The sequence below is a fragment of the Vombatus ursinus genome, unplaced genomic scaffold (genome assembly GCF_900497805.2).
Source record: "Vombatus ursinus unplaced genomic scaffold, bare-nosed wombat genome assembly UNPS02015255.1, whole genome shotgun sequence".
Lineage (NCBI taxonomy): Eukaryota > Metazoa > Chordata > Mammalia > Diprotodontia > Vombatidae > Vombatus > Vombatus ursinus.
Window position 1 is genome coordinate 1415412 of NW_020955033.1, and position 12067 is coordinate 1427478.

The window sequence follows — 12067 nt, forward strand, 5'->3', positions numbered from 1 at the left end:
TTGGTTGTTGCGTTTTTTTTTGTATAATTAAAAATAACGGTACTAATTTCAAAGGATAGTGAATAAAGTGGTGGGTCAGGAAGACCTAGGTTCAAATCCTGCCTCAGATACTTGATAACTGTGTGAGCCTGGGCAAATCACTTAACCTCTGTTTGCCTTAATCCACCAGAGAAGGAAATAGCAGACCATTCCAGTATCCTTGCTAAGAAAACCCCATGGACAATGTGGTCCACAGGGTCATGAAGAATCTGACACGACTAAACAATTGAACAACAAATTTGACATAATTCTTGAAATAATGCATTATAGAATCAATTTTTAACTTATTTTTTAGATAAACCTTTAGGCTTCCTGGAGATGAGAGAGAAGTGTTCAAAGCCGCTGTCTGTAGGAATCAAATACTTCCTTACCTGCCATGGGATCCCCCTCCTCTCCACCTTGCTACATGTGATGCCCTCTTAGCTGGAAGGGAATGAAAAAGCAGATACAACACTTACTATATGCCAAGTACTTAAGTACTAGAGATGTAAACAGAAAAATCAAGACAGTCACTATTCTTGTGAGATAATACATAAAAGATGGCTCAGTTTTATGGCCTGATGATACCTAGGTTTCTGGCAAGTAGCAGGTGAAATGGCAAGTCCCTAAGGACCTTGGGCAGCAAAGATAGAGCAGATGATCTTTAAGGAATGGGATAGTGGGTTCAAAGTCAGAGTGCAGTGGGACTCTGGATTGCCTCTGGCAGAACTGGGCATTGTTTTGGAGTACAGTGTCTAGTGCCTGGTGGGATCCAAGGAGTGTAACAATGGGGGTTGGGTTGGGGAAGGAGAAGATCCATGGCCACCCTAGTTAGTGGTGGTGCTGATCCCAGTAGTTGGGTTACCTGTTTGCATGCTGGTTTTAGCAATATTTGGGAAAAGCACCAAGCATGTACTGGTTTGCAGGCATTTTCCTGTATGGGCCCAAAGTTAATATTCTCACATATAACTCTTATACAATTTTAATTGCTCCTGAGGTTCTGGAGTTTTATCTCCCTAATTGTTAACATTTTTTATTCAGGCTGAGTCTGAAATGTATGTATTTTCTTTTGGCATAGAATCCATAAGTATATTCATAGTTTTATAAGCATGTATGTAGAACCTCATTTCACTACTATCCGTGTGAGTACTATTGAATGACAGATAGGTGTATACTTACTGTGGAAATCAAAAAAGAATAATGCTATGTGTATAATTGTTTTCTGTAGTCAAAGGTCTGAAGTTGGGATTATTATTTCTGTGGGCATTTGCTTAGTGTAGTTACCAAGCCAAATTTTCAGGTCACAAGATGAGCTAGTAACTGCATATTTCATGTTCTGCCTTTACCTAATCAAAAATATACCAGAACCAGTAATAAATCATTAGGCAATAAATTCCTAATTTTAAAAAAAAGATGTTTTAGACCTTTCAGAGATAAAAAAAATGTCTCAGCCCATTGAAAGTGATATTTTTGGACACCATTAAGAATTATTCACTAAGCTATCAATAGTGTCAACTTCCTAAGTCATCTTTATTCATAAAAGACTTCATAGCAAGCTTGTGTTTCTTTTTGGTACATAATGAAAATATTACCTTGTACTTTTGACATTTATTAAAGACAAGGTTCTGCTCGCTAAGTTTTGCATTTACTTATCAGTCTATCCCTCTTTTTGACCCCTTCCCTTAATTTGACAGACAAGTATCTGAGTAATGTTAAATATTTATCCAACTTAATATTGCTTACTTGTTAGTACAAAAGACCTTAAAACAAGAGCCCCAGTTTTGCAAAACAGAGACATTAAGAGGCAGTATGGTATAGTAGATAGAAAACCGCTCTTGGAACCAGGAAGATCTGGGTTCAAGGCCCGTCTCTGCCAGAAGTGTGGCAGAATCTGGACTTAGACCAGTATTTTGTACCATTTACCAAGCTAAACTCTAAATGGATATGTGACTCATTCATAAAGATTGATTTCATAGAGGACAAAGGAAGGAATTATTTTACATATCTGCGGATAGATATGACCAGTCAAGGGATAGAGAATATCATAGAAGATAAAATAGACAATTTTGGTTAATAAAATTTAGAAGTTTTTGTACAGCCTAAACCAATACAGCTAAAATGATAATGGAAACAGAAAATTGGTGGTGAAGAGAAATCTGTGTAGCAAGTTTCTTTGATAATGGTCTCATTTTCATGATATACAAAGAATAGGTTAAAATTTATAAAAAGAAGAGACATTTCTCAAACGATAAATGGTCAAAGGATATAAAAAGGCAGCTTTCTAAAGAAGCAATCAGATTTTTAATTGAAAAAAAATTTAAAGAGACTACACCAAAATCTTATTCTCCTCTTAGCAATGAGCACCCGTTACTGTTTTAGTAAATAATAATGTTTCATGAAGGCATCCATAAAACTAAGGTAGGTAGGTGATAGTTGGAAGTCTCATCTTATCTTCTACATTAGCACCCATTCCTCTTATCTTCATCAGTGAACATCGGAGGGTAGGGTCCTAATTCTAGTTTCTGTCAGGTACAGGTTTGGGAGGCTATCTCACTCTGGAACCTACTTCCCTGTGTGTAATAATAACAATAACAAACAACGGTAATAGCAATAATACCGACAACAGCAACAATAACAACAATCATATAGTATATTATGGTTTGCAGAGTGCTTTACAAATATTATCTCATTTTATCCTTACATAAATCCTTAGAGGTAAGACAAACAAAGGTTAAGTGACTTATTTAGGTCACACAGCTTGTAAGTGTCAGACAACAGATTTGAACTAAATGTAACTACTACCTATACCACCACTTTTCATTGAACTGTTCTTTAAGAAAAGAGATAAAGCCTTTGCCCTCCATAATCAAGTGAACAGATAACATGCCTTTTCCTTCTAGAACCTCATCCTGGACCAGAGCCTCAGAAAAAAGGCCTGACCAGCGGCCAAGCACATACTCGTGGATGAGGCCTTCTTGATACGGTTGTTGTTATTGTTGAATCATTTCGGTTGTATCCCATTCTTTATGGCCTCTTTTTGCAATTTTCTTGGCAGAGATAATGAAATGGTATGCCATAGCCTTTTCCATCTCATTTTACAGGTGAGAAAACTGAGGCAGACAGGGTTAAGTGACTTGCATAGGGTCATACAGCTAGTAAGTATCTGAGGCTGGATTTGAACTCAGGTTTTCCTGACTCCAGGTCCAGTGCTATATCCACTGTGCCACCTTGCTGCCAGAGCTTATCTTTATATAGACCTCTCTACAGTCAATGCCATCCTAATGTCTGAAGATACCAAGAAATTTGTATTTCTTTATGGGAATCTTCAGGCAAAAATATAGGGGCCTATGGCCACCAACTATTTGTAGTCTTTAAATATGCATATGGTAGCACTGTATAAAGAATATTATCAGTATATTCCTATACCAAAAGGAGATTAGGCACTCTTGCTTGGCTTTTTAAATACCTTTATCCGGTTGAAGACTAATAAATACCAAAACCTTGACAAAGCCCATGGAGTGCCGAGGTACTGGTGCTTCTTAAATACTGAAGAGAAGAGTCTCCTGGGGGCCGAGCCAAGATGGCAGAGAGAAGCCAGGAAGTTGCCTGAACTCTCTCCAGTTTCCCTCAGAAACAGTGTTAAATCAAACCTCTATAAGAATTCTGGAGTGACAGAATACGCAAAAAGATGTAGTGAAACAATTTTCCAGCCCAAGATAACTTAGAAGGACTTCAGGAAAAGTCTGTCTCATTTGGGTAAAAGGGGAGCACAGCCCAGCACAGGTGGTGTTTTGGCAAGCCAGTGGGAAACTCTTAGTTGCAGCACAGATGAAGAAATTAAAGCTATCTATAGTCATATGAAAAAATGCTCTAAATTAGTATTGATAGAAGAAATACAAATTAAAACAACTCTGAAGTACCACCTCACATTTACCAGATTGGCTAATATGACAGAAAAGGAAAATGATAAATATTGGAGATGTGGGAAAATTGGGACACTAATGCATTGTAGGTAGAGTTGTGAATTGATCCAATCATTTTGGAGAGGAGTTTGGAACTATGCCCAAAGGACGGTCAAACTGTGCATACCCTTTGATCCAGCAATATTACTACTAGATCTATATCCCAAAGGGATCATAAAAAAGGGAAAAGGACCTATATGTATAAAAATATTTATAGCAGTTTTTTTTTGTGGTAGCAAAGAAATGGAAATTGAGGGAATGCCCATCAGTTAGGTAATGGCTGAACAAATTGTGGTGTATGAATTTAATGGAATACTATTGTGCTATAAGAAATGATGAGCAAGTGGATTTCAGAAAAACCTGGAAAGACTTACATGAACTGATGATGCTGAGTGAATTGAGCAGAACCAGGAGAACATTGTACACAGTAACACCAACATTGTGCAATGACTGACTTTGATAGACTAAACTCTTCTCAGCATAACATGATTCAAGACAATTCTGAAAGGCTCATGATGGAAAATGCTACCTGGATTCAGAGAAAGAATGATGGATTATGAATGCAGATCGAAGCATACTATTTTCATCTTTGTGTGTGTGTGTGTGTGTGTGTGTGTGTGTGTGTCTTTTACCTTTTGTTCTGTTTCTTCTTTCATAACATGACTAATGTGGAAATGTGTTTACAGGATTGCACATGTATAACCTATATCAGATTGCTTGGGGAGGGGAGGGAAGGAGGGAAGAAAAAAATTGAAAATCAAAATCTTATTAAAAATGAATGTTAAAAACTTTCTTTACGTATAATTGGAAAAGGTAAAATACTGTTTACAAAAAAGTAAAGAACCTCCTGGAACAAGAGACCAAGCTTGCCCAGTTGATTAATAAATTAACAAGCATTCATCAGGAGCTCGCCAAGCCACTTCTTCCTTTTTTCTCACTTATTCATTCCTCTCATAATCTTCTCCAAGACTCAAGTACTCTTTACTACCAGCTTTCCTCTCTTTCAGCAGTGGTTCTTGTCTTTTACTTTGATGAGAAAATTGAGACCATCTATCACTGTGTTAGGTGCTAGGGATAGACAAAAACAAAACAGTCCCTTCCCTCAGGTAAATGCAAAATAACATTTTCCTTGCAAAGAGATTCCCCTAAGGCTGAAGACTTGACCACCCAAGAATCATTAAATCAGTAGGAGTTGCTTTTTGAGGAACCATGTTTGAACAGCACCATTGAGGTTTTTACCTTAACCTTTGGTACTGAGAGGGACTAGATTGACACTTTCCATTGTCATTAGAAGAGCCTTCCTGGTAGTGTCCTAGACAAATGGTCCTTCTCCCACCTCTTCTTTTCTCTGTAACTCAGAGGACCCTGTCTAAGCAAAAACTCCTTTCTCTGCTATGACTGCTTTATGCTTGTTTATCTACAGTCATCTCATCACTACCTGTCCTGAGCCCTATCTGGCTCTGCCCTTCCGTTTTGCCATCTGGCACACATTCTATCATTAGTTAATTCCTCTTGAGCCCAGAACTTTTCCTTGTACTCTCTTTTCATCTTTTTTCATTTACAAAATTCTGACTCTCTCTAGAATATATTTCATCCCCTCATGCCCCCTCCAGTAGCATGTGCTCCTGACTGGTCAAGAAGAGTGATGGGTATGTACCTTGTTCTTCATTCCCCTTTCCAGTCTCTTTCTTTGTCACCATAACTCAGTAACTTCACCTTTAAGGTTCACTCAACTCATCTGTCGATGTCCCTTTCTTTCATCTACGAACCCTGTGGTTATTTTCCTTCTTTTTTCAAGGAGTACAGCACCTGACTTAGTCTTCTCTGAGGGGAACTTTAGGATACCCTTTGAAGATTCCCTCAAACACTTTTGCTTCCTAATTCTTCAGCTTCATCTCCCATGACCTAGCTCTTCACTTTATTTTGGCCATACATCTTCATGTCAATGAGAAAATACCATTGATCTTACTATCATCTATAACTGTGCCACCTTTATAGTTCTGAACTCTAATTGTAATTCCACTTTAATCATAATTTCCTATTCATCTGTCTTTTCTTCTACATATCCCTAACAGTTATGTGTCTGGCACATAGTGGATGCTCAGTAAATATATGCTGATTAATTAAATCTGTTCTTTGGCCTAACTGCCATCTCTAATACACTCTGTACCCATCCACCGCTTATTTTACCAATCCATCTTGCTTTGATCTCTCTTTCCTCACTCCACAGTCTTCACCCTGTGTTTCACCAATTCAGTAATATATTGCCCTTGTGTTCTGATCCTCTCAACCCTCATATCTTACTAAATTTGAGCCGAGGATTATTGGCACCATCTACCTTCTCCATTCCTACTTGCATATTATTGAACCATTCTGATAGGGTCTACTGTAAAGACATTATCTAATCTGAACTGGGACCTAACTGTTACATTACAATTTTTTTTCGCCTTATTGACTATAACATTCCTCTCAGAATCTTCTCCAAGACTGAAGTACTCTTCACTACCAGCTTTCCTCTCTTTCAGCAGTGCTTCTTGTCTTTTACTTTAATGAGAAAATTTGAGACCATCTGTCATGAACTCCTTCTCCTCCCATATATAATATAAATATATTATATAATGATATAATAATAATAATAATAATATAAAGGTCATGCCTTTTCTAGATCATCAGTCAATCAACATTCGTTATTTATTAAATATTTACTATGAGTCAGCCTCTGTGCTAAGCACTGGGGATACAAACACAAAGAAAGTCTGTGCCTGTCAGGAGCTTACATTCTAAGGAAGTAGGCAATATATATAATATGTTATATATATTACATATATATGCATATATACATATATACCCATGTATATGTATATACACATGCATGTGTGTATGTGTACATGTATACACATGTATATATACATATGCATATATGTGTGTATATGTCTATGTAATTCAGTAATAAAATGAATGCAGAATGTATGGAAGGTAACCTTAGACAATACCTTTGATTTGGTCTCTGATAAAGAGATGACCCTTCTTGCCAAGACCAGCTTCCCTTGTCCCACATTTGTAACCTTGATCCAGTTATTTCTGTCTCCTGTGGTCCTTTCCTTATTTCCCTTCCTGTCATTTTCATTCTATTTATTTTTGAGATTGTCGTCTTGATATTCTCTCTAGTTTTTCGTGGCACTACTCTCTTGATTCTTCTCAGTCTCCTTTGCTGCCTCTTTGTTTGGTAATCCTCGCTAACCATGAATGTCCCTCAGCACTCTCTCCTCTTCTCTTCTCCCTCTTTATTTTTTTCCTTTGGTGATCCTATCAGCTCCCATGGATTCAGTTATCATGTTCCTGATGATTCCTCAGCCTGATGTTTTAAGTTCATCACAATTTAACTTCACAAACTCTCATGTTTTTTTCTCTTCATGTACTCTCTATTCCAGCCAAACTGACTTACGGTTTTTTTCTTTTCTTTTTTAAAATAATATTTTATGTTCCTCCCGATTACAATTTTATGTTTTCCCCAATAATTTTCCCTAATTTTTTTCCCAAAACAATTAAAAAAAAGTTTTGATTTTCAAATTTTATCCTTTCCCTCCCTGAGATGGAAAGCAGTCCTATATAGATTTTATGTGTACAGTCATCTAAAACATTTCCATATTAGTCATTTTGTTCAAGAAAACTCGAACCAAAAAAAAGAGAGAAAAATAGCATGCTTCAATCTATATTCAGACCATATCAGTTCTTTCTCTGGAGGCAGATAACATGCTTCATCTTGAGTCCTTAGGGATTGTCTTGGATCATTGTATTGCCGAGAATAGCTAAGTTATTCACAATTCTTCATTGAACAATATTGCTGTTACTGTGTATGATGTTCTTCTGGTTCTGATCACTTCACTCAGCATCAGTTCATCTAAGTCTTTTCAGGTTTTTCTGAAACGCCTGCTCATCATTTTTTATAGCATAATAGTATTCCATCACAATTATATACCACAGCTTATTCACCCATTCCCTGATTTATGGGTATCCCCTCGACCAATTCTTATCCACCACAAAAAGAGTTACTGTAAATATTTTTGTTCAAATAGGTCTTTTTTTTTCTTTTGGATATCTTTATGATACAGACCTAGCAATTGACCTACAGTCTTTTGATGAACCATGTACTTAATTTCCTTTCTCTGTAACTTTTTAAAATAGTATTTTATTTTTTCTAATTACACGTAAAGACAAATTTTAGCATGATCTCAAAGTTAAAGCTAAAATAGATTTAACCAAAAGATAAAAATAGGAAAATCACACTGTGTCAGCAATTTTATTCAGTATTGTTTTAGACCATTTAAAATAACTAGACAATATGAAAACCTGAGAGCATACCTACCAAAACAGACACAGGAATTATATGACTATAAACATAAAACACTTTTTATGCAAATAAAGTCAGATCTAAGTAATTGAAATAATATTTATTGTTCATGGGTAGGTAAAGCCAATATAATTTAAAAAATGACACTTTTACCTAACTAATTTGTTTATTCAATGCCATCCCAATTAAATTACTAAAAAAATTATCTTACTGAGTTACAAAAAAATAATAAAGTTCATATGGAAGAGCAAAAGGTCAGGAACTTGAAAGAAAATAGGGAAAATAGATGCAAAGGAAGCAGATTCATCAGTATCAGACCTTAAACTATAAGATAGCACGTTGAAGTGTAAATTGGATAATTTTGATTATTTTAAATTAAAATTTTCTTATATAAATAAAATCTATGCAGGCAAAGATAGAAGGAATGCAGAAAATTGGGAAAAAACTCTCAGATAAGATGTGATTGTGTTGGAATATTGCTGTGGTATAGGAAATGAGCTGATTGATTTAGAAAAACATGGAAAAACTTGGACTTAGGAAGGAAGATGCTATCCACCTTCAGAAAAAAAGATGACATGTGGAAATAAGCGTAGTATGGTCTTCATATGTGTGTGTGTGTGTGTGTATCCACATTTAATTGTAGCCTTCTTTAGGGTGGGGGGGAGTAAAAAGTGTGCTGCAGAGAACAAAAGAAAACCTACAAGGAAGCAAAAAAAAAAAAAAACAACTGAGCAGCTTTGAAAACGAAGTGTAGTATTTTATTGTAAGGGTTTTCTTGAAATGGATATTTTATATTGAATCCTCTTCTATGTTCTGCTGTGTACATGGCCGTGTTTTTTTCTTTCTTTTCTCCTTTTGTATTTAAACTTAAATAAAAAAATTTACAAAAAAAAAATTTAAATTTTTTTTTTTAGGATCTTGACAAAACTTCTGGAGGTGTCAGATGATCCACAGGTCTTAGCTGTTGCTGCTCATGATGTGGGAGAATATGTACGACATTACCCACGAGGCAAACGGTAAACATCTTTTCAGTATCTGAGAAATGACTAGCATCAATATTTTTATTTTAATGTTGTAATGGAACCTCTTTTATTTCTTTAAAAAATATTTTTTCTTCATATTTGAAGGGTCATTTACATTACACTTTACTCATGGCTGACTCAGTTGAACAAATATTAAGTTTCTTCTGTGTGTAAAGCACTGTGCTACTAGGCATTGAAAATAGAGAGTAGGAGAACACCACAGCCCCTTTTGTGAGAAAGCTTTTCATCTGACAAAGGGAATGAAATATGGTGGCCTTACAGTAAGGTGGCCTGCTGCAGTCTCTGCTCCTGTGGCCTTTTCTCATTTCTCATTGTCCTCGATCTCTTTGCAGCATTTGATACTGTTGGGCATTCCAGTTTCTTGACCTTCCTAGCATTGCAATATCATGTTCTTTTTTGTTTCTGACCATTCCATTGTTGGTTTCTTTTAACAAATGTTAGAAACAAGTGAAATGTGTATGCAAAAGGCAATTTTTTGTAGGATGGTTAGTGAGTTGTTCATTTTAGGGATTATATTTCAGAGAGGGTTTATTTCTCTTATGATTAGGGAAGTCTTCACAGAGAGGGGAGGGATTTCCAGTGACAACTTGAATAACTTAGTAAGTTGATTCTTGGAGAGCATTTCAGTTAAGGAATGTAGCTAGAAATGAGAGGGTGATAATCATTTTTTTTTTTTCCTTGGCTAGGCAGTGGGGTTAAGTGACTTGCCCAAGGTCACACAGCTAGTAAGTGTCAAGTGTCTGAGGTTGGATTTGAACTCAGGTCCTCCTGACTCCAGGGCCACCTAGTTGCCCCTGATAATCACATTTTTGGGACAGAATAATCAAAGGAGAACAGAGGGAGAGTAGGCAACTAAGAGGAAAAGGAATTAGGTTGAATTATACTTGTGAGACACTGAACTTTAGAGGGTGAGGAACTTAGTTCTGATCTTTAATGCAAAAAGAGGCAACTGTAAGTTTATAGGAGAATGTGTGATAGTGTTGAAGTGGAGAAAACTTTTAACAGTAGCTTTGATTGTTTGGACTAGGTGTATATTAGTAGTGAGGAATCTGTACAACAATCTGAAGTCTGTGAATTAAAAAAATTTTGATAACTATATTTGAGTATGATTAGTTTCCTTTGTAATCCAGTGTGTTCAATTTTATGCATTTAAAAACATTGTTCTCAGAAGGGGTCACAGACTTTATCAGATGCCAAAGGGTCCATGGCACACAAAAAGTTGAGCTCTAGAGGATGTAGAGGATGAAGTTGTAGTGATCACGATGATGATCAAAGATCAAGATGAACAGTTTATGATGATAGGCAGGTTTGGTAGATCATAAAATTACAGATTTTGAGATGTAATGAATTTTAGAAATCATTAATCCAATTTTCTCATCTTATAGATAAGCATCTGGGGCCCAGAGAGGTTAAGTCAGTGGTGTCAAATTAAAATAGAAACAAATCCATCCCATATCCCTGCAGATTCATATTGGCTTAGAAAACCACAAATGAACATCATATATATTGTATTATATTTTAATTTTGTTAAACATTTACTAATTCCATTTTATTGTGGTTCCTGCCAGCCCACAGGCTTCGATTTTGACACCTCTGTTTTAAGTGACTTACCTAAGGTCACACAGGTGGCAAAAACAGCATTTGAATTTAGGTCTTCTATCTCCAAATTCAGCACTTTTTTCTCTGTATCTTTCTGATTGAGTAGATTAGTTGTGTATTTAAAAGAAATATATGAAAATATTCTTGTTGAATAAGGATATTTTAATAGTAATGGGAAGTAGGTAGTATCATTAGAAACCTTAACATGTGTTACATATAATTCGTATTTTCTGGATTTGTTGTTGGTATTGATGGAGTTCTACCCCAGCCTTTGACTTTTTCTGTAAGCTAGTCAGAACTTTAAAATACAAATGTCATAATATTAAATTCCATTAATTTACAGCTTAACCTATATATGAGTTGGTTTTCTTTATTCCTTTATGATTAGAGAATATATTATAGCCAGCAAATTCCTACTTCCTGCTCCTTTAATTGCTAAACTTTTCTTTCTTATTCTACTCTAATCCATATCTAATTTTTTTAAAAATTAAATTATTTGCTTTTAGTTTTCACCAATCACCTCCATAAGCTTTTGAGTTTTAAATTTTCTCCCCCTCCCTCCCCATCTCTCTCCCCAAATTGGCATGCAGTCCAGGCTCTACATATACATTCTTATTAAACATATTTTCACATTAGTCTGTTGTAAGGAAGAATTAGAACCAGTAGGAGGAACCACAAGAAAGAAGAAAAAGAGCAAATAGTATGCTTCGATCTGCATTCATAATCCATCTTTCTTTCTCTGAATCCACATAGCATTTTCCATCATGAGACCTTTGGAGATGTCTTAGATCCTTGCATTGGTGAGAAGAGCTAAGTCTAAGTCTATCAAAGTTAGTCATCACACAACATGCCTGTTACTGTGTACAATGTTCTTCTGGTTCTGCTCACTTCACTCAGCATCAGTCCATACAAGTCTTTCCAGGTTTTTTTTGAAGTCTGCTTGCTCATCATTCCTTATAGCACAATAATATTCCATTACATTCATGTACCACAACTTGTTCAGCCATTCCCCAATTGATGGGCATCCTCTCAATTTCCAATTCTTTGCCACTACAGAAAGAGCTGCTAAAAATATTTTTGTACATATGGGTCCC

At 35.9% G+C, this 12067-nt stretch overlaps 1 protein-coding gene across 2 annotated transcripts in view; it reads left to right on the forward strand.

The window, feature by feature from the left end:
- The window catches only part of LOC114031907 (V-type proton ATPase subunit H), a 110984-nt gene that overhangs the window by 56880 nt on the left and 42037 nt on the right, over positions 1-12067 (forward strand). For both annotated transcript variants that reach the window (XM_027847107.1, XM_027847108.1), the window contains one exon: positions 9246-9347. In XM_027847107.1, coding sequence (XP_027702908.1) covers positions 9246-9347 — 102 coding nt within the window. The remainder of the gene's footprint in view (positions 1-9245; positions 9348-12067) is intronic.